The 24,225-nt window shown below is 39.7% G+C and overlaps 1 protein-coding gene across 1 annotated transcript in view; it reads left to right on the top strand.

The window, feature by feature from the left end:
- pth2ra (parathyroid hormone 2 receptor a) overlaps nucleotides 1-24,225 on the top strand; it is an 80,529-nt gene that overhangs the window by 648 nt on the left and 55,656 nt on the right. Inside the window, exons 2-6 of the mRNA XM_051119118.1 lie at nucleotides 5,073-5,172; nucleotides 8,319-8,429; nucleotides 11,399-11,514; nucleotides 11,604-11,701; nucleotides 14,447-14,633. Of these exons, the coding sequence (XP_050975075.1) occupies nucleotides 5,073-5,172; nucleotides 8,319-8,429; nucleotides 11,399-11,514; nucleotides 11,604-11,701; nucleotides 14,447-14,633 (612 nt within the window). The remainder of the gene's footprint in view (nucleotides 1-5,072; nucleotides 5,173-8,318; nucleotides 8,430-11,398; nucleotides 11,515-11,603; nucleotides 11,702-14,446; nucleotides 14,634-24,225) is intronic.

The raw sequence follows: 24,225 nt of genomic DNA, 5'->3' as shown, positions 1-24,225 counted from the left end.
ACATGTAAATATGTTATTTACAAAATAACATTAATATGTTATTTTATTACATTGTGTATTTATTTCTAATTTAATTCAAAATCCAGGTTAAATTGGAATGGTCCTTCTTTATTTTGCTGAAACTACACTGTAAAACTCCATAAGGTCCAAATGAGGATTTCTTCTTAATCTGATTCTTTAAAACTATTATGCTGAATACAGCTAGTTGATTTAGTATAGATTTTACCACATGAAACATGTTTTTCGGACTTACAAAATATTTTTAAAATCAGTTAGATATTGAACTGATTCAGATGTAAGTGCACAGCCAACTACAGGTTTTTGGATGAAAGCTGTAATCTTCATCCCTAATATCAGCCTCTGAGAAGTGGAATGGAACAGTGGAGGTTTTGATGAAAGCGTGGTGTGTTTCACAGCCCTTATCGTCTCTTCTAAACTAATAATCCTGATTATACTTTATAAAGAGTTGCTACTGCTTGCACTATAAAAATGTATTGTCAGCTGACCTAAAATGTGCCTGGTAACATGTAAATTTCATTCAACAATAGTGTTTGATAGGACTGAATCACCTGGCCATACTAAGTGGAAACAGTAACTGCACATTTCTTTTTTTTATAGCGGGTATGGAATCCATACAATATGCATGTATTTTTTAGCTTTCCATTATATGTGTTGTTGATGCATTGTTCACTCTTATTCTGTCATTGCTGGTCAGAAGACCAGTAAATGCAATCACTCAAGTGAACACATAAATGCATATACCCCTGTGCAGTGGGTGAAATGACACATAAAACGCACTTGAGTGGCATGTACTTTTGTTCATGCATTAATGAACTAAATAAATTGTTTTGTTTTGCAGAATGATTTCTGTTTAATGCACTTAGTGTCATTCATATCTACAAGGTTTTTCACTGTGTTGCCACTTTAATCAGCCTGAATATATGCTATTGTATGTTCTTTGCAACACCAAAAAATGATGCTTTTTCATCTCACAATTGTGCAATTATCAGCACAGCACAGTTAACCTAAAAATTCTTTGTAAGATTTTTTTATTAGGGTCATCTTGAACATATTGCATGTCTCATGCCTGTTAATTATTACCTTTAAACAAGTGAAACTTATTCCCACTACATTGCCAACATGTTACAGTAATAAATTAGCAAGTCATGAATGCGTGCATAAATGTGCTCATCCTGTGAGAGTCATTTAAAAAATGTGCTACATTTACTTCTACAGTAAATTAGATACATTTGAATGTGTTACATTTAGATTAGTGGTTCGCAACCTTTTGACCCAAAGCCCACCATTCATCCACTTCCAGTGTTAAATTTGCAGTAAGCAGTTGGTATGTTCTTTGTAGTATTATCTATTCTATCCAGATCATGTCTTTTTCATGGGGGTAATTATCATCAACATTTAAAAAATAAAAAGTTATACATTTTTAGATATCGCCCAGCCCTATTTGACATAAAAAAGATATGATCAGGATAGATACATACCAACTGTTTAAAATCAACAGTAGTTAAAAGAAAATTTAGATATAGTGACCACTTACTGCTTTTTATTAAGTTAACATAAAAGGAACATCAATGAAATATTAAAAAAATGTCAAAATGACACAAAAATTGCAGTCTTTCTACAGAGTTCCTACAAGTTGTATTGTTGCAACAACAAAGCGAGTTCTTTGAAGCAAAGAAAAGCGTTAAGAACAAAGAAACTCCAAGACTTAAGATTCACAAGTGTGAACGAAATCTCCAGCATTTTGATTGGTTACAGCGCTCATAGCTGTTAAACACGTTGTGAATAGAACCCTTTGATGCTCTCATTTGCACAGGCCGTTTGAAATCAGCTGTCATAGTCATGAGACATGAGTGAAATTGGCTTCCTGCATATAAACTAAACTTTGGCATTTCTGCTGTTTACATTGTGAATCTGTTTGTTTACATTAATTGCTTTTTTTTGCATTTTAATTAAGAGTTTAGTTTAAATGATTTTTAATAAATTAAAAGAATAATTTAAATGCTTTAAGTTATCCTGTGGCTGCCCTGCAAGTTTGACCCCTAGTGGATCCTGGGTTTATTAATGCCATTTTTTTATTTTCTGTTTTATTAATTATAAAATACCTTTCAGATTAGACTGAATCATCCTAAGTTCAACAGGTTTCACCAGGGCCATCTTAAGGGTCAGATAAGTAGAAGTCGTGCTTGAATTTGCATCTCTACAGTACACTTGTTACAGTGAGCATGCTTTTCTATCAGTTCCTGCTTAGACATAAAATCAGCTGTAATGAGAATGTGTGATGCATTGCTTTTGAGATGCACAGCACTAATCATGCAAAATTCAGTTTAAATGGCACCAAGATTCAAAAATAAATGTGATGTCCTAGCAACAGGATGTAGGAAGTTCATTTCTCAAATTTTCCTGAATGGTTTATTTTTGTCACATGTATGTACAATACAGAGAGGGTTTTATATTGAAACAAGCTCCAAGTCAGTTTTCGGTAATGTAATCACTTCCAGACTTCTAACCAAGCCAAATTGGAGAATCTTTATTATAAACAATCAATCTCAGAATAGCCTTCATTCTGAGCTTTAATCAGTTATTGTTTGTTTAGATACATTTTGATTCTTTTTAGGTATTTAAAATGCACAAGCATCTTTGCTTCTCTACTGGAAAACTGTCAGCAGTTTCACAGTGCTGCTTGTTGGACGTCAAGGAAGCTGCATGGCTATTATTAAATTGTATACTGCTGGAGAACCACCAGAAAGTCAACCTGAGAACTTCTGAAGCTACTATATATATACAAATATATACGAACATTATCATAGATGTGTAATTCCCCACACAATGAGTCACACTGAGCCTGAGTGATTAAAAAAGTTTAATCAGTATTATGCTAATTTGACTTGTAATATCAGTGCAGCTGTGGATGATATACAGGAAGTGGAGGATAAGATGCTTTAGAAATGGCTTTCTGTTAATATGGATTTTTTTTTATTATTAATTAGTTTGACGTAGTGTTATCTTATGGGGATTCCTGAATAATATATTTTGTTTGTGACATGTTGTTGATGTCTCTAACTGCACTGTGATATTTGGCATTGTTTGTGTTTACTACTCAGTGTGAATTGGGCATAAAATTGTAATGTGTGTAAATACAGTTCACATTTTCTCAGTTTCTGTGCTACAAGGCTCCATGCATCAATTCCTTAGAAATGTGAGGAATTAAAAAAAATGTTTAAGTCTATGCAGAGAGCTGCTTTGTAAAGATTGAATGCGTAGGTTTCTAATCAGTCATTCATTCCAAACATTTTTGCTCTCTCAATTAAACCACGTACAATGGAAAGAGCAAAATCAGTGAATGTGAATGATGAACTGATTGCTGATTTGTTAACCAGCTCTAATCTAGAATGTCACAAATGTCAGAGTTGTAGTTTTCAGTAGTGTATTTAAACCAGCCTAAAATTAAAAATATATTTTTCCAAAAAAAAAAAAAAACTACATGACCTACTGTAAAAGCTTATAAAATAAACCCAGATGAACAGGCTGCAATTCCGTCTCTAACTGCCACGCTTTCATGCATGTCAAATTAAATATGGCATATAACTTAGTTTTTTGTCCATTCCACAAAAAAAAATAATACAAAGGTAAGACATTAATGGATGCATTTCCATTCAGCTTCAACTCTTGTCATTTTTTATAACAAATTTATGTAATTTTTTTTCGATCCAGCAGTGCTTTAATATCCTCCTTCACGATGCTAAATTTACAATTCTCACAACCGTATCTCTACTTTGCATGACTGAGAAAATGACTATAATTGAGGCAGAATATCAGGCAGAAATGACGGCTCCAATACCCTTCTGATACACTTTTACATTAATTGAAAACCTTTCTTTCATCATTACGGAGAGTGAATCTTTTAATTTCTTTCATCTCCTCAGGGTATTTAGAAGTTCAACTCTTCTCACACTCATTTAAGATCCCGAAATGAGACGAAGAGAGAGAGAGAGTCACCACTAACCCTTTGATAACCACACCAACACACACTCAGTTTTACATAATGCACTCTTCTTTTGATAACCAAAGAGAATTAGACTATTTTTCATGGACTGTTTTTGAAAAATCTATTTTCTCACCCTTATGTCACGTGTATGACTTTCTTTTTTCTGAGAAACACATTTTTATTTTTTTTTAAAGAAGAAGTCCACTTCCAAAACAAAGATTCACATGTAATGTACTCACCCCCTTGTCATCCAAGATGTTCATGTCTTTCTCTCTTTATGTCTTTCTTTCTTTTGAAGAAAACCTTTCAGCATTTTTCTCCATATAATGGACTGCTATGGTGCCCCAATTTTGAACTTCCAAAATGCAGTTTAAATGCGGCTTCAAACGATCCCAAATGCGGTTGTAAACGATCCCAGCCGAGAAAGAAGGGTCTCATCTAGCGTAACGATCGGTTATTTTCATAAAAATAATCTAATGTTCTCCAGATAACCAGAATACACAGAGTTCAAGCAGAGCAAGACGAGACGAGCGTTTGAGATTAAAAAGTATTTAAATTGTATTTTTTAAATGAAAATAACCGATCGTTATGCTAGATAAGACCCTTTTTCCTCGGCTGTTATCGTTTCCAACCACATTTGGGATCGTTTGAAGCCCCATTTAAACTGCCTTTTCGAAGTTCAAAATCGGGGCACCATATCAGTCCATTATATGGAGAAAAATGTAGAAATGTTTTCCTCAAAAAACATTTCTTTACGACTGAAGAAAGAAAGACATGAACATCTTGGATGACAAGGGTGTGAGTACATTATATGTGAATCTTTGTTTTGGAAGTGGAGTTCTCCTTTAACAGAGAATCTCAGATCTGTTGTTTTCCATGCAATGAAAGTAAAAGTAAATGACAAAAAAGCACAATGTGATTATCTCAAGTGAGAAAGTGACTTAAAACCTGTTTTTTTATCAGTGGTGTTTCCGGTAATTGATCTGAAATGTGTCTTAATGTGATTCATTACATAAAAGATTCATTACACAATGAAGAAATAAAACAAGCCTTTTGTTTTGGACAGGCAGGTGAAGATGGTGAGATTACAGCTGAAGAACAGGTACAGATGCTGCTGGATGCAAAGCTGCAGTGTCTACACAAAGTCTCCACAGACGACCCTGCAGGTAGACACTGTTTCCACTCAACCTTTATTTCACACAGCTTTAATTAAGTGGCCTTTTCAGTTCTCCACTTCAACCATACTGTTGTTGCGCACCACCTAAAGTTTGTCTAAAAATAAAATATTCACCAAACGTTGGCCATCATCATCTCTGCCAAAACATGTTTTTTCCATAATGCTTGAATGAGCTGGCACACACCCAAGAGGTTTGTAGATGTACGTGAAATAAACTGAGACATGAAATAAACTGACAGCTAATGAGACTCCTTCAAGACCTTTGCTTGCCGCAACTCTTGGTTAGGCTCTGCACAGTTTGTTAATTCATTTAGCTTCATTATAAACTTGTCACAGGTGATAAGGCAGAAAATGTGAAGGCAAAAAAACAAGCTCTGTTGGAGATGACTCATTTTAAAATGCCCTTCCTGGCCATTTTATCAGTAGTGACCTGGCAACTCAAAAATTTTAATTTGGCTTACTCCCATTTCCCTTTTATCTTAACGTCATAGGTTGTAGGGTTATGTGTAATTTAAGGAGATAAAAATAATTATGTTCTGTACAAGGAAATTATGTGCAGAGGATGCGGATGCAACAACTGCTATCTACAGTATATCACATCTTTAGTTTTCAAACTGGCACATGACATCAAATCCAGATTGATTAGAGGCAATTAGGAAAATGTTAAATATAATCCGACTAATTTTATATTGTGCATGTGTTCTTTTGGCTTCTGAGCTTACTTCGGCCAACATAAGTTAAGGTAAATTTAAATTCACCCTACTTTCATCATAGGGGAGAGCAGGGTGATTTGAGCATGTGGGGAAGTTGAGCCACCCCTTGTTTCTAGGCAACCTTTAACAAAATCGGTGATGATCAATTGCAGACAAATCTAAAAATATATCACGCATGTGTTTATGCTTTAGCAAGTTATAATATGAGGCTATACTGTTAGCATGATATTAGCTTATTAAAGTTGTGGGGAGCTGGAACAGCACCCAGCATTTTGAGCCACAAGTGGGGAAACACACTGAATGGATGGCCAGTCCGTCACAATGATCACACATAGATTTTAAGAGGTCATTGATATAGCATGTGGTGAAAATGTTCAGTTTTACTTCAGCATAGTCAATGGCACAGTTTAACCACATGTGGCTCAACTTACCCTCTCCCTGGGCGCAATTTACTCCTTACCCACTATTTGGGAAAGCCATATTTTGAAAGCAGTTTATTTTAGATCCAAAGTGATTATTCTCAATGATGCATCGCATCCTAAAGTTTATGTACATATTTAAGTTGGAGCCATTACTCATGTGCTTGCTTTAAAACCTAAGTGAAAACCGGCTCAACTCACCCTGCTCTCCCATACATATGTATTTTCTAAATAGGCTACATGAGATATCTCAAAAAATATCTAAATTTTGATTAAAGTATCAAAATTTATTTTTGGAACTGAAGCCTTTTTAGTGTATGCGCTAAACATTATTTTACAATTAAATGTTAAACTAGGAGTTGTTTTTTAAATAATTTTAGCATGAATAAAGACCTTTAAGATACTGTGTATTCCTCCTCTTTCCAAATTTTAAAGATACAGTTTACATCCGCCTTTCAGAATCTGCTAAATGTTAATTATCTTCAGAAAAATCCTTCAGGTTCCACAAATTCTTTGTTTTTTTCTGCGTTTTTGTGTATTAAAAAATTTCCAACAATGACTGTATGAATTTGAGAACCATTTTTTTACACTGAGGACAACTGAGGGACTCATATGCAACTATTACAGAAGGTTCAAATGCTCACCGATGCTCCAGAAGGAAAAAAACATGCATTAAGAGCCGAGGGGGCTCAAATTTTGAATTTAAAGGCCAGGGTACATTTAATTAATTTTGTCTTCCGGGAAACATGTAACTATCTCCTTTAGCCTTTTGAAGGCCAGTACTGAATGAAAAAATATGATGTTTAGGCAAAATAAGAAAAATGTACTCATCTCCATTCTGTTCAAAAGTTTTCACCCCCTGCTCTTAATGCGTGTACCTTCTGTAATAGCTGCAGATGAGTCCCTCAGCCCATAAAATTTGTCCACAGTTTCACAATTGTATAGTGTAACGACCCCAAAAATTTGGAAATGCACAAATCTGAAAATAACAGTAGCATAGCACGTTCTGCGAGGTTGTGTAATCATTGAAGCAGGCCTGTTGACATGTCAGGATGTTTTCAAGGTTGAACCTTCAGCCTTCGCATTCCTTTCCAAAAGTCTTTTCAACAGTAAGTGACAGTTGCATTTCAGGAGTTTTCATGATTTTGCATCATTTTTCCTGATGGATGAAATCAAGTTCCATCCTATATTGTCTTCTTGTTTCCTGTTTCATTTGGAAATGTCACATTAATGGATAACAAACTACTGTTTCACTTTGACTTTAGATAGCATTAGAACACAAGACTTTCTGTGAATCATTCCGATTGAACAGTCTGAAAGCACTTCATGGTCTAATGTTTTCAAACTTAACGCTTCATTGCTTCTGTGGTCTGATGTTGGCAGAAATCAGACTCTGTTGTTTCAGACTCTGTTTGAACATCTTTTAACTCTCTGACATTAATTGAATCGTTTTTCTTCAGCATCTTTTCATTTCAACAGAAATCATTCCAGCCATTGTTACAGTGATAAATTGTTCAGTTGTTTTAGCACAAAATGAGTACATTGATCAAATTCAGGATTCATAATGTAATTAAACAATTCATTTATTACACAAGAACACTTTGTGCCTCTGCATTTTGTGGCAGTGTGGGCTACCCTGTGGGTGCTCATGTTCGGCAATGCCAGTTGGATATAATCCAGTAGCCATGCACGACATAGAAAATATCCCCATAGATGTTCAGATGATACTACAAGTGATTTTTTTTTTAATTTAGCAGTTGTTATCCAAAGGATAACATAAATTATTCATTTGGAGAACGGAAGAATGTATAACGGTTTCCTACCAGGCTTTTACTGTAGCTCATTTCAGGTTTATCTTGCTATAGGATCTACTCTAAAGATCAGGAAGGAATGAAAATGTGCTAGACTTTCATGTCATGCAAGATTGGATGATTTCACATGTCATATCTGAACTTGTCCTTTGGTGAATTGACAACTGTGCTCTGAAACTGTTCTGCTCTCAGTCGGTGTGTGTGTCCCAGAGTGGGATGGTCTGATATGTTGGCCGCAAGGATTCCCTGGAACTCTGACCAAGACACCCTGCCCCAGATACATCTATGACTTCAACCATGCAGGTTTGAAACATTTCTCATCAACCTTTGTTTTTTGTTTTTTTTCCTGCAAGTTGTTATGCATCTTTGTTATCTCCAATGGAATCATTTGAGCTTTAAAAAATGTAGGAACAACTGAAAACACACATATGTAAATGAGAGATCTGTAAATCTGGGTTGGCATAAAAGGTGTTTGAACTAGTTTTGAGGTTGTAGATAAGCTGTTTGCAGGGACCTGTTTAAAGGTTGTATGAAAAACCCCTATTCTGGAGACAGTTTGACATGTTTTATGGAAATTACTAACATTGGACAAATGGTTGATCATTTACTCTTTGCTCTAAATTTATTAACATTAGAATGAGTTTAAGAGCAAATTCATGTGCATATATTTTGAGGATTAGGTATAATTTTTGTGAGAACGTCTTTGTGTATTATGAATAATCCATTCAATAGGCCTTCGTATGGAAGCCCTAAGGGGCCATGGATTATTATTAATATTTGTTTTCTTGTTATCTCGACATATCAAAAGTTTTTTTTTGTACAATTATTGTTTGATCCTGAAACAAAATGCACCAGAGTCTACTGTTGCTACAGTAATGAACACAATGTTCTTGCACATCTGATCGATCGGTTTATCTGATAGATAAACCGTGTGCTCTTATTTGTTGTGGATATTTCAGCAAAAAGGTTGCTTCACTTAAAAAGGATAGATGTAGTCTAATCAGTTACTGATTTCTTTTCAGAGACAGTCTAATAACAAAGCATTCAACAAGGCAAGAGCAGGCAGAATGCCTTTAGATGGATGCAGCAGAAAACTATTCTAAAATCTTTTAGAGCTCCTTGCCTTCGACTTAGTTTATTTCCCTCATCCACTTGAAATTAAATGAAATTGCATAATTTGTTTGTGATTTTTATTAGTCATATACAATAGGCCATCTGACCGTTACATGAAGGACTTCTGATCAAAACAGACACTTAATTTGACATCATTACTGCTTTATTTATTCAGAAGTTGAAGAAGAAACTTAATGATATTTGTGTATTTTATTATTATTTAATGTAGTTAGTCTACGGAGCTGCTGTCAGATAATGGGTCAGGCATGATGAAAAAACTACTTCTGTTACTTCTAAATAATGAGAAAAATAAGTCGTGCATCATGTGAAAAATAACAATAATATATGGGCTCTTAGGGCTTCCATAGTCAGGGTAGCACAATATTTAATTTTTGACAGGAAAGAAAACAAGGCTGTGAGGGATAGAAGTACAGTGCACATAATGGATTGTACGGTTGTTTAACAACATAGCGAATGTTCAGCTGATGAAATGTCTTTCCAAAAAAATAAAACTTCAATAGAAAAAACTCCATAAAACAGTTTAGAAAGTTTAGACTTTAGTTGATCTATGACTTTTTTTACAGTGTGAAGACTGTAAAGCCTCATTTTTATTTGTGTTAGAATAAATATGAAGTCTAAATCAATATGAGATTGGGTCTTATTCACTAATAATAATCTGCATAGTATGTTTAAATGCACATACTACAATACTACCCATAGTGTATACAGTACAGTATGTATACTACTGTATGTGCATGCGCACATTTTCAGAATGCATTAAATAACCATAATGAAACTTTCTTGATTTTACCTTCAATTTTCAGAGTGATGAAAGGACTCCTGGAAATCATATATTTTTAATGTTTAATCTTTCTTGACTTATTACTTGATTAATACACTTTAAAACAAAGCTTAAGGCCCAGTTTTACATAACAGGGCAAATTAGTGCAAGAGTGCAATTCCAAAACAGTGATTTACTAATAATGCGCAAATGAAAGAACACAGACATATCGACCAACACAATATACCAAGCTCAACGTAAATTAGTGCAGTCACAAATAAAGAAATAAAGAAGCCACTGTTCGTTAAAAAGAACTGAAGGCCAAAAAATGAAGGTTTACTAAAAGTTTTGATAGACCTGGTATTGTATGACTCCTAGTTGAGGGTTCCAAGTTGTCTTTCATTTCCTAAAGCAAATTAAAAATAACATGGCTTGGCAAATGATATGTTCAGATAATGTGTTCTTCTGGAAAAAAACATGCTCTCTGTTCTCTGCGGTGCCTCCTTCTCGCAACAATAACTGCAGCCATTTCAATCGCAATTGTTTGAGACATGCTTTTTTGGGGCGTTTAATAATGGTGCAAATGCCTGTAATTTGATGAGCACAAAAGTTAGTAAAACGCATTGCGTGATTCAGTTGAATACTCTCCCCCCATACATTTTGCGCCTGAAAGGGAAACTCCTACAAATGCGGGGTCAGGCGCAAAAATAACTGTCCACGCCTTTTCAGCACTAATTCTTCCCTGTGCATTTTAGTAAAACCTAACAGTATAAATTTAATGGCAAAAGATGATTTGCGCTGGCCCTAAAAATGTAAAATAAACTAATGCTGTGTTCACACCAAATGCATATTTAATTATTTGCGCAAGTAGATTACATACAAAGTCAATGCAAAGACGCGAGAAGAGGTAGATTCACTTCAGGCGGTTCGAATGACGTGAAATGCGTGACGCATTTGCCACGAACACGGAATATTTGCGCTTTCCGCACAAGTTTAAAAATGTAATCTCGAGCTGAAAATTCACAATGTGTTCTTGCAGTTGTTATTCGTGTGAGTGACATCCCACGAGTAATGTAGAGCGAGTGACGCAATGCGTGTATTCGCTTCCCGTTTGGTGTGAACATACTACTGCAGTTATTGTTAGATAATGTGCACTATTTCTCATTTGAATTTTTTTTTTTTTTTTACAATTAACTCTTTCTCCACTCTTTCTTTTTTGAATGGCCCCTAGAAATTTTGTTGTATGAATATCTGAACATGCAATACATCAAAACAAAGAGCAAAGCCTCTGCTTTTAAACAAAAGAATATATAAAGAACCTCTGTATGCTAGAATTCCAAACCGGCTATGTTCATCAAAGTTTTTGTCAATCTTTCAGGACACGCTTACAGGAGATGTGACTCTAATGGTTCCTGGGTGCTTGCAGAGAGCTCAAACAAGTCTTGGGTAAACTACACTGAATGCATCAAATCCCCAGAACCCAACAAAAAGAGAGTAAGCCAGCCACATTACCGTCATTTGTCTTTAATGGACCGAGATCGCTTTCTAGGTGGTTTTGACGCACTACGTCTTTGTCCCCACAGCAGGTCTTTTTTGAAAGACTGCACATCATGTACACAGTGGGCTATGCAGTTTCCTTCAGCTCTCTTCTAGTGGCCATCTTTATTATTGGATACTTCAGGTAAGTAACTGACTAAATTTGTACATGCGTGTCTGATGTACTTCGTCTCATAAACGGCAAGAAAACATTTTACTGGTGCTTTAAATAGTTTTCTTACACCCTAAAGTCACCCTAAAGTACTATTTCTATTTCTATCATACTGTTATTCCACAAATGAGAATCAGCGCTGCTGTGTCTTTCTCTCTCTCTCTCTGTACTCCATGCTCCAATAGCAGCTCAGCAGACATGTCTTGAATTCAGTGAGAACGTGCTGTTAGATCCGACATGCCAGTACTATTCACACAGTAAAGGAAGTGCCTTCTCGCATTTTCTCATTTTCTGTTAAAGATAGACCACAAAAAAAAAAACACAATTAAATTGATTGAAAATATACCCATGGCTTGAGATAAATAAAGAGTGGCTCGGTTTTCAAAATGTGTGCATTTAAAAGCTAATGGTGCAAAATGCCAAAATTAATTGCACTGCAGGTGAGCGGTGGAAAGCAATGTAACACTGCAAAACTGTTCTGAACATTGCTTGCTTGGAGCTACATGCAGGGTTTTAGAGCAATTTGGAGAGAAAGACAAGTGCAGTCCGGGAAATAACGTTTTTTCTCTTTTGTTGCGCTCAGTTTAGTTAAAAATGAGTTGTTTACTTTATTACAATACTTTAAGGCCAGCATTGTAATAAAGTATCTCCAAATGTGCAGTTTTCACATAATCGCATCAGGCCTTTCTGGGAAACAAAAGGTGGTTTACATATATCCCCAGTCATTAGATACAAATATATATTGAATACACTTAAACAACACCTCGTCTCTTATTAGTTGCACTATAAGTTAGGAAAGCTGTCATGTATGGGGTAAGTTGCCACAATTAGTTGGCACAATGTCTATTTTCCTAAATGTAAAAAGTAACAAAAACATCAAATAATTGTTTTGACCAGTAGATACAGTAATTATTCAAACTGTCACAAATTTTAGATTTTGTAATTTGTATGCATTCTGCCCCAATATTTCTATCAAGTTTTCAGATGTAGCTTTCAAAACAACAATGATCTATTGTTTGTGAAAACTGTGGATGATGTCAGAAAGTTGTTTAAACTTTGATGTGAGATGTAGCAAAGCAAAAGACATTTGAGCTAAATAAATTATGACAAAGGAATCACATCCAAGCTGCTGTGTACAGTAGAATATGTAAGTATTCTTATGCACTTTGAAGTGTCTGACGCAGTGGATTGACCAATTGCTGACGAAATACACCTATCAATTCATTTGCTTCTGAGGCGAAATTTTGAAAGTGGCAGTTTTTGTGGTGTTGACGTACAGGAGTCAAGCCTGCTCTCAACACGTAGTGCTCATACTGACACTGATCAGAAATACGCAAAGAAGAATGCGAAGACACGCTCTCTTTCAGTACACTGTAGCGTTCCTAGAAAACCTAATGAGCTCCCTATCTAGAGAGCATATTAAGCCATCATAGGCGTACTTCCAATGTGAAGACTGTTCCAAATATTGAATGATCTAAAAATATAAAATACCTCATTATCCTTCATGGAGAGTGCAATTCTGGACTGCCCTGCAATGAGCTCACTGAATAAATCTAAATATTATAATTAAAATGGATTATATTATATTATATTGTATTATATCAGGGGTGCCCAACCCTGTTACTGGAGATCTACCTTCCTGCAGAGTTCAGTTCCAACCTTGATCAAACACACCTGTCTGTAATTATCAAGTACTTCTTCAGATCCTAATTAGTTGGTTCAGTTATGTTTGATCAGGGTTAGAGCTGAACTCTGCTGGAAGGTAGATCTCCAGGAACAGGGTTGAGCACCCCGGTATTGTATTGTATTATTGTCAGGGTTTTGGACATGTTTTCCTTGGTTTTCCCCTGTTTCAGTTCCTGTTTTTCCATATATGGTCATGTTTCCTGTCCTTGTTCAGTTTGATTAGATTCCCTGCACCTGTGTTGTTTTTTTCCAAGGCATTGTTAGATGCCAGTGTTTCCTGCCATAACTATGCAAACATTTAATTTCAAAACCAGTATCATTATTTCTTGTTATGATTTTAAAAATATGTATTTAACCTCAGAATGATCTCAAAGTAAATAAGAGGTGTTAAGTCTTGGTGAATTTGTGGTGGCTGTGTTTTAAATTAAATTATTACACAGCTCTGTGGAATGCTTGATTCTGATTAGTCAGTCATGACATTCCAAGGTATGTTATTCCCCGATAACAACTGGTAAAAGCTAATAACTCAGCTTTACGTTTGGTTAGCTAATAAAGTATTAAAACTCAATTCAATATTATGCGTACAATTTTTTATATTAACATGAGTAGGTAAGTATTGTGATGGGCCATGCAATCATCCTCATTTACTATAGTAATATTTAAAGGGAACTAAATATAACATGCGTCAGACTTTGGGGAATTTTGAACAGATGGTTGCTGAGTGTATTAATATTGCATTCATTCTGTCTGTGTCCCCTGTGAAAATGATAAAAACACAATAAAGACCAAATTAAAATTGAATGGGTACACTAAAAATACATGGCATCCGGTTAGTTGGTGAATGCAAGCTACAAAGAATCTATAAATCTGGTCTTCAAAGCAGCAGCATTTTTGCATTACATAGAAAGGTAGAAACGCAATACTTGCTATAAGCCTTCCTATTCTTAATTTCCCCCAGTGCATATTCTTTCTGAGGTCTAACATCTTTTCCATTCTCTGCCTAACAAGCCTTATGTGTTTGTGTTTCTTTAGGCGTCTCCACTGCACCAGGAACTACATTCACATGCACCTGTTTGTTTCCTTCATGCTGCGTGCCGTCAGCATCTTTGTGAAGGACCACGTGGTGCACACTAGCGCTGGGCTGCAGGAATTTGACGCTGTGCTCATGAATAACTTCACTAATGCTGTGGATGTGGCACCGGTGGACACTTCACAGTATGTGAGTCAAGCGCTATCTCATCTTAGTATTAAAGTACTTCATCAAATATTTATCAGGTATCTTATGTGGCTACATTTCAGATTATGTAATCAATATTTATATTAGGGCTGTGTCAAGGGTATTTTCTCCGAGGAGGTGAGGGAGGCAGTGTCTACTCAAAATATTGGATGAGAAAAAAAATCATAGTACAGAAACAAAGCAACACCAATATTACAAAATATAACATTAAAAAGTGTATAAATCACTGGCTTTTCTAAAGAAATGTCCAACACAGAAAAAAGCAGGTAAAGTTACAGCGGGAGTCAACGTCTGTCTCGCCTCCCCTACGCCCACTGAGTTTCAACAGACCCCCTAAAGCGTGCGGTGAGTTTGGTGGGAGGTAATTGACAATGAAAAAGTCATGTGAGACGAGGCAATGCCTTCATTGCATTATGAATGGATATGACTGGTTATGACTGGCTGTGATAAATCCTGCCTCTTGTGTTTGTGCGTGTTCCACATTTGCGAATCAGTATGAATGAACAATATAATGGCGTTAATGGGAAGCCTCATTAAAAAAGTAAGTAAACAACTCACACGCTTAGATATAACCACTTCGTTTTGTCAAAATAAGACTTAAGGGTCATTCTATAATTGTGGGTACATCTCATCTCATGAAGTATATTTTTAATAAATTTTAATCAATATAAAGCCCTGATGCTTAAAGGGGTGTCTAATGGATCTTTTCGAGATGAAAATCTTGGATGGATGGATCTTTACGCAGAGGATATTAGTAAGGATCGTGCAGAGCTTGTGCAAGCATGGCTCTTAATTGTAGGCCTATTTTTTTGTTTGTTGTTGTCTCATATTTTTAGATACACTGTTATTATGCTATTGCTTATGCTTTACATATATACGGTTTTATAATGATTAAAGGTTTAATACAGAATGCCAACCGCATACACGTCCATGTTTAATGCTTGTCATTGCTATCTGAAAATAAGTATATAAGTGGAACAGTTCATTGTTGGAGCAGCTGAGCTGATCTGATATTATGATATTTCCTCTAAAAGCACATGGATGAAATTATGTTACACAAGTATTATTGCTGCAAAATTTAACAAGACAATTTAACTAAAACGGTCTTGTTTATGAAAATGTATTTCTAAACATACCATATGCTCAGTAGTTCTAGGCTTCCATGTTGAGTATAGGCCCAATACACTAAAAATGTCAACTAAGTTACCTGTCAACTGTGTTACCCAGTAAAGGTAACATTGTGGACAGTAGCAAACATAGATGGTATTTTATGCACATATTCCTACAGATCACCTTTATTTATATAGCATCTTATACAATATAGATTGTTTCAGAGCAGCTATGTAAGGTCATGTTTAGGTTTCTAGGAAAAATGAAAACTTTTTTTCTTCACATTGTCAAATTCTAAATGTAGTCTACACCTAATTATAGAATGAACCTTAAAATGGCTTCAAAACATGATCTGTGAGAGTTTTTAGTAAGTAATCAGCTTGTCAAATTTAAAGTAAATCTCTGTGTCTGTGACCAGTATTTACCGAGCATTGTCCAAATAAATTCAAAAATAGTTACAAGTTAACAATTAAAAAGAATAACTGAACACAAGTTCACAAATAAAATATATTGTTTAAATTGTTACTGCCTTGTGTTATTGTGACGGGGTCAGAGACTGATCCGGAGACGGGCGATCCACATGCGACATCTTTATTAGCAAAACGGAGTACACCAGGCAGAGTTCAAAACACCAGCAAACGGGAACAACGAGGAGTATCCAAAGAGTAAACAGTAATCCAGGCAAAGGGGTCGGGGCAGGCAGCAAGAATCAACAAACGATAACAAACAGTCCAGTCGGCAACAGAATAACAATAGAAAGGAAAACGCTCAGGATTGATAGTCTAGCTAACCAAAACTTCGCGAAGATCCCGCCAGATCGGCCGGCTTAAAATGGCCGACTGACGGGAAGTGAACCGGGAAACCCGGAACCGGAAGTGGGAGTCCAGGTACGGGGTTATGGGAAATGTAGTTGGTTAAAAGTCCGGGGAGGGTTCCCGCTGGCGGCGGTCGGAGGGAGCCACAGAGACCGTGGTGGTGACAGAGCCCCCCCCCTGCGAGCGACTCCTGGCGCGAGGAGGTGCCCGACGCCGGGGTCTACCTCTCCTACGAGGAGCTGGTCGATCCGGGTGCGCCGAGTGAAAGCTGAGTGTGAGTGAGGGGTCGAGGATGTCCTCGGCCGCGACCCAGGATCTCTCTTCAGGGCCAAAGCCCTCCCAGTCTATGAGATATTGGAGGTGACCTCTCCGGCGCCGGGAGTCCAAGATCGTGTTGACCTGATAGACCTCCTCGCCGTCGATGATGATGGGGGGAGGTCCCTGTGAGGCGGTCTCCTCTAGGTTCTCCACTCCTCCCGGGTCGTCAGCGGGCTTCAACAGAGAAACATGAAAAGTGGGTGAGATACGATACTCTGCAGGCAGTTCCAATCTGAATGATACAGGTGTGATTTGTTTAATGATCTTAAAGGGACCCACGTACCTGGGATTTAACTTTTTGCAGGGTCGGCGGAGGCGCAGGTCTCGAGTTGCGAGCCAAACCCACTGTCCCGGTTCATAAGGAGGGTTGGGCCGGCGCCTGCGGTCGGCCTGGGCTTGGGTGCGGCGCACAGCACTCTGGAGATGGACATGAGCCCGGTTCCACGTCTCCTCGCTCTGCTGAAACCAGGAATTGACTGCGGGGTGGTCTGATGGTTCACCTGACCAGGGAAACAAAGGCGGTTGGAACCCTAGGATGCATTGGAAGGGGGTGAGCTGAGTGGTGGGTTTCCGTAATGAGTTCTGTGCGTATTCGGCCCAAAACAGGAAGCGACTCCAGTCCTCCTGATGATCGTGGCAGTAGGATCGTAGGAAGCGAGACAGTTCCTGGTTTAGTCTCTCGACCTGGCCATTGGCCTGGGGGTGGTATCCCGAGGTGAGGCTGACGTTTATTCCGAGCAGACGACAGAAGCTGGCCCAGAGGCGAGACGAGAACTGGGGTCCACGATCGGACACTATATCTTCAGGTAGCCCATAGAATCGAAAAACCCAGTCACAGAGGAGTTCAGCTGTCTCCATGGTGGTGGGAAGTTTGGTGAGGGGGATGAATCGGCAACCCTTGGAGAAGCGATCAATTACCGAGAGTACCGTGGTGTAGCCGTTAGAGGGAGGCAGGTCTGTGATAAAATCGACGGCTATGTGTGACCAAGGGCGTTGTGGCAAGGGCAAGGGCTGGAGCAGGCCGGCCAGCAGGCGGCGGGGAACTTTGGAGATGTTGCATGTAGCGCATCTCTTGACAAGGTCGATGGTGTCGGCGCGTTGGTGGGGCCACCAGAATCGGTTGGAGAGCAACTGCAGGGTGGCCTCGATCCCGGGTGGCCCGAGCTAGGGGAGTTGTGTACGTCAGCTAGGACCCGGGGTCGAAGGGCGAGCGGTACGTAAGTAAGGTTGGCGGGGCAGTCGGCTGGTGTAGGGTCTTGGGCCTGGGCCTCAGAGATTTCAGTCATAATATCCCAGTTCACGGGAGCCACGAAGATGGCTGTGGGCAGGATGGTTTCTGATGAGCTGGCGGGTTGGTCGGGTTCGAACTGGCGGGAGAGCGCGTCGGCCTTAGTATTCTGGGAACCGGGGCGGTAGGTGACTGTGAAGTCGAAGCGAGAGAAAAACAGAGCCCAACGGGCCTGGCGATGATTGAGTAGCTTAGCTGAGCGGAGGTATTCCAAGTTCTTGTGATCGGTGAGAACTGTAAAGGGGTGTTTGGCGCCCTCTAGCCAATGTCGCCACTCCTCCAGGGCTAGTTTGATGGCTAGGAGTTCGCGGTTGCCTACGTCGTAATTTCTCTCGGGGGAAGTCAGCTTGTGGGAGAAGTACGCACAGGGGAACATCTTAAGTGACTCGCCCTGACGTTGGGAGAGCACCGCTCCTACCCCGGTGCTAGAAGCGTCCACCTCCACTATGAAAGGTTTGTCAGGGTCGGGATGGTGGAGGACAGGCGCCGATGTGAATCTGTGACGGAGATCATTAAAGGCCTGGAGTGCTGGTTCGGACCAGGTAAGACGTGAGGTGCCCTTCTTAACCATGGCCGTGAGTGGTGCCGCTACGGTACTGAAGTGGCGGATAAATCGTCGGTAAAAGTTCGAAAAGCCCAGGAAGCGCTGGAGTTCTTTGAGGGTCTTGGGTCGGGGCCAGTTTAACACAGCGTTCACCTTCTGCTCGTCCATAGATACTCCTTCGGGGCTGATGACGTAACCAAGAAAGGAGATCTTGTCCAGGTGGAATTCACACTTTTCCTCTTTGGCATAGAGCTGGTGTGAAATGAGACGCTGGAGGACTGCCCGAACGTGAGTGATGTGTTCATCATAGGTGTTGGAATACACGAGGATATCATCAATATAGACTATCACCCAGCGGTTCAACATATCTCGAAACACGTCGTTGATGAAGGCCTGGAAGAACGACGGACTGTTGGCCAGCCCAAAGGGCATCACCGTGTATTCATAGTGGCCCGAGGTTGTGGAGAAGGCGGTCTTCCATTCATCCCCAGCGCGGATCCTGATGAGGTTATAGGCTGACCGTAGGTCCAACTTGGTGAAGATTCTGGCAGTGCGGAGTTGTTCCAGGGCGGCGGGGACGAGCGGAAGTGGATAGCGGTATTTGATGGTGATGTCATTTAGCCCTCGGTAGTCGATGCAGGGGCGGAGACCTCCGTCCTTCTTTTTGACGAAGAAGAAACCCGCCGAAGCTGGTGAGGTGGATGGTCTAATGAAGCCCTTGGCCAGCTCCTCCTGGATGTATGTGTTCATGGCTGTAGATTCGGCTTGTGATAGTGGGAAGATGCGCCCTCTAGGGGGTGTTGCCCGGGGAAGGAGGTCGATGGCACAATCCCCTGGCCGGTGGGGAGGTAGCTGGGTGGCCTTGAGAGGGCTGAAGGCCTCGAGGAGGTCTTGATATTCCGAGGGGATGGCTTTCTTGACGGGCTGGGTCTTAGAAGGGATCTGTAACGAGATCCTAGGTTGGAGACAGTGTTCTTGGCAGTAGGGTGACCAATGTGAAATGGTGCGATTGGTCCAGGTGATGGTGGGTCCATGAAGGTTGAGCCAGGGGTAGCCTAATATGACGGGAGTGTGGGGTGATGTGATGACAAAGAAGCGAATGATCTCGTGATGGTTGGGTTCGATGTGGAGGGTGATGTCATCAGTGGTGTGATGGATCTTGCCGGAGCCTAGTGGTCGCCCGTCGAGGGCGGCCACTGTAATATGTGAGGAACAAGAGGAAACAGGTACGTGATTAGTGGTGACAAACTGGGCATCCATAAAATTCCCCGCAGCCCCCGAGTCTATCAGAGCGGTAGTCTTAATTGTAATATTCCCGAAGGCCACAGTCACTGGGATCTCACAACGATTGAGTGAACATTCATCACTACTCACCGAGGTTGGCGGACGTGGCGGACGCGTGGGGCAGTTTGCTCTGATGTGTCCAGGTTGCCCGCAATACAGACACAAGTTGCTTCGGAGCCTTCTCTCCCTCTCCTCCGAAGACAGCTTAGTCGTGCCGATCTGCATAGGTTCAGGCGTGGTGTCAACTACGGAGGTAGCATGACGAGCCCGCATGATGTTGTCCACCCGGATCGAGAGATCGATAAACTGCTCTAATGGGAGGCCCTCATCCCGACACGCCAGCTCAACTTGTAAGTCCGGGTTGAGTCCCTTGCGGTAGTGTAATTTTAAGGGGCCATCGTTCCAACCACTCTGGGCCGCGAGTGTTCGGAAGGTCAGTGCGTAATCAGCCGCCGTACGCCGGCCCTGCCGCAGCGCCATTATTTGCTCTCCCGCCTCTCCGTTCCCTGAGCTAGGTTCAAACACCTCCCTAAAACGTTGCAGGAAAGCAGAGAACGAAGGAAAGGTGGGTTGGTCTAGGCGCCAAACCGCCGTGGCCCACTCCAATGCCCTCCCAGTAAGCAGTGAACACACAAACGCTATCTTAGCCTCGTCAGTGGGGTGTAAGTGCGGCTGCTGACTGACAAAAAGCGAACATTGAAGCAGGAAGCCCTTACATTTCGCGGGAGTCCCATCAAACTTTTCCGGGAAAGCCAGGCGTGGGCCGGCGGCGACCGCTTGCGCTGCTGGTGGTGGTGGTGTGGGCGCCGGCGGTGGTGTCGCTGGTGGGCTCAGCTGCAATCCCTGCAAAGCTTGCACAAGCTGTCCTGTGAGGTTGGTTAAACGGTCCAGCTGCTGCTGATGGGCCAATAGCGTGGAGGCTTGTGAAGATAACTCCGTAGCGATTTGCAGTACCGTAGCGGGGTCCGTTGTGGGCGCTGGTTGAACTGTCGCTGGATCGTGAGGTGGCGAAGTTTTCTGTGACGGGGTCAGAGACTGATCCGGAGACGGGCGATCCACATGCGACATCTTTATTAGCAAAACGGAGTACACCAGGCAGAGTTCAAAACACCAGCAAACGGGAACAACGAGGAGTATCCAAAGAGTAAACAGTAATCCAGGCAAAGGGGTCGGGGCAGGCAGCAAGAATCAACAAACGATAACAAACAGTCCAGTCGGCAACAGAATAACAATAGAAAGGAAAACGCTCAGGATTGATAGTCTAGCTAACCAAAACTTCGCGAAGATCCCGCCAGATCGGCCGGCTTAAAATGGCCGACTGAAGGGAAGTGAACCGGGAAACCCGGAACCGGAAGTGGGAGTCCAGGTACGGGGTTATGGGAAATGTAGTTGGTTAAAAGTCCGGGGGAGGGTTCCCGCTGGCGGCGGTCGGAGGGAGCCACAGAGACCGCGGTGGTGACAGTTATTATGCATGTTATACATAGCTTTTTAAAACAGAATATTGATGACATTGTTAATTAAAAAATATTAAATAGACTTGTTTTTTTCTGATAGTGTAAGTAATGTTTATTTAACCAAGAAAACGTGACCGAGACATAAATTTATATGTATGATGTTTTTTTTTTTTTTTTATATATTTCAATATTAATTTGTAAGTAACCATGAATATTCATACTCAACTTTTTGCACAGACATTCCATGAATTTGAATTAGATAGATAGATAGATAGATAGATAGATAGATAGATAGATAGATAGATTTATGAGCTGTGATGGATGGATGGATGGATGGATGGATGGATGGATGAATGGATGGATGGATGGATGGAGGGAGGGTGGGTGTATGAACATCATTAACAGCAAAAATAGCTGGTCAGCACATATGAAGGACTCTTCTAAATGATCTGTTCCTGTCTGTTTCAGGCACACATCATGCCGTGTGCAAAATGTGCCATTTAAATGAGTAACTCTTGAATAGCCAGAAGCACAAAGCATTGTAGAATTTCATCCATAACAGCTTGAACACTGCATAGAGGCACAGTGAAGTGTTAAACAAGCTTGAAAGACGGAAATTGATAGAGGTCAAGTTGGGTCTGGACAAAGTGACATCTGGGTGAGGTCTGACTCCAATTCTGATTATGGCGGAGAATAAATATTTTAAAGCGAGTGCAAGGTTGTGCCCACTCTTGACACGAAATTGTTGAAAGAAATGCCAAAGCTAGACGTTAAAGGTTATTGCATTGCAAGAAGCTGTACAGTAAGTGCTCACAGTCTCATGCTGTGTAGTGTGTCATACTCTTACCAGAGGGCTTTTGTTTCATGCCATCTCCAATCTCCACCCGAAAGCTTGTACACAACATGTCTGGGTGTTTTATTGTACTCTACGCCCACCACATGGCCATCCTCAACAATTCATGTATAGAGGTTAAAAAAGCTCACTTGTCCCCATTTGCTGTCGTTTGGGTGGGAAATGAATATCCATTCCCACCTACGCTCAGAGTCGAACTGTATCATTGCCCATTCTGGGCAATGCTGAGACTCATTGACTGCGCCCTCAGCTTTTTCTTCAAACAGCTGCATTGCAGAAGATAAGTGCTATGAAGCCAACATGTGAGGGAGGATTTTGCAACCAGTTGTTCAGCATCCATAGCTGCAGCGCTTATGTTAGGTGCAAACAATGTGTTTTCAGAGATCAGAGGCACAACTGCCATGCTTTGATCTATTTGTTTACCTATAAGATGCAGCAACTAACTTAAGTGTGTTGTGTTTTCTATAGGACAGTCAGCCAAAATGCTCACATCAATAGGTGGCTATTACTCTCATATTTCGCATTTCAAGAAACATGCAGGAAATTTACTATCCTTTCTTTGTCTGCAGCAGAACAGCATGACAGCAGAATCAATTTAGTGGCAAATATTTGCTTTGTATATATGCTTCTTGCTTCATGTCAGCAATCTTTCTGAAGACATGTTTTGTGTGGACCCCAGCATGCATTTATTTTTCTTCCACATACTGACAGTATTGGCAAATAATTCATATATACATTAAATTCCCATGGTATAGTCAACTATAGTCAACAATTTTTTTTATACAAGGGGTTGTTAGAAAAAAATGTTTTATACAATTACAGAATTTACCAATACAATTAAAATAACCAGTATTGTGAATATTGTGCTTTTAATTTGAACATAAAGTTTGCTGATGTCTAAGCTTGGTATAAAATTGTGATTCTACATTGTGGGTGGATTTAGAATGACTCATAGAGCATTTGGTATAGCATTAAAATTGTATGTTATTTTTGGCCATATTGTCCTTTAATAAGTCTTAAATTATTAATATTGCATGACCAAAAGTACTAAGACAGAAATGATGATATGACTAGAAATGACTTTATTTTCAACCCATTATGCTTCCTTCTGTGTTGTGTGAATAAAAGGAAGACTGCCCTTTTTGCCACTTGTAGCATTCAGTATTTTTCATTATTTATAATAACAGGGATCTGCATCAGACGGCAAGAATAGGAAATTGTCCATTCATTCATTGATGATTATTTTAAGAGATCTTACAGGATTAGTTCACTTCCAGAATAAAATGACCTGATAATTTACTCACCCCCATGTCTTCCAAGATGTTCCTCTCTTTCTTTCTTTAGTCGAAAAGAAATTAAGGTTTTTGAGGAAAACTTGCCCGGATTTTTCTCCATATAGTGGACTTCAATGGAGACCAACAGGTTGGAGGTCCACGTTTCTCTAAAATTTCTCTGAAATTTCCAAAATCATTATATAGGTTTGATATTAAGGTCTTATCATGATTTAACTGCTGTGACACACAACATGCCGTTATATTAAAATTAAATGAAACCACTTCTCATAAACAAGAACATAGTCCTCTTTTCAATAAAATACCAATGGTTATAAAGGCTAATTATGGATCCTTTATAACAACTTGTTTACCACATTCTTCATTCTTTCAAGCAGGCAAATTTACTTATAGATTAATCTTTATTAGGTTTAATAACTGATTCAGTCAAGAGCAGAGTGATTTTCTGTCTTTCTTTTGCTGCTTGATTAACATCAGTGCCACAGACAATAGCAACTAAATTTGGCTGCTGTCCCTTTAAAACCGAATGTATGGCTGCAATGTACTGATACACATCCTATATTCTCCCAACTGTTTACATTCACCTTAGACATAACCAAGCGTGTTTACATGAATA

The sequence above is a fragment of the Labeo rohita genome, chromosome 9, assembly GCF_022985175.1.
Source record: "Labeo rohita strain BAU-BD-2019 chromosome 9, IGBB_LRoh.1.0, whole genome shotgun sequence".
Lineage (NCBI taxonomy): Eukaryota > Metazoa > Chordata > Actinopteri > Cypriniformes > Cyprinidae > Labeo > Labeo rohita.
Note: the sequence above shows the minus strand (reverse complement) of the source record. Positions and strands in the feature narration are given on the sequence as shown.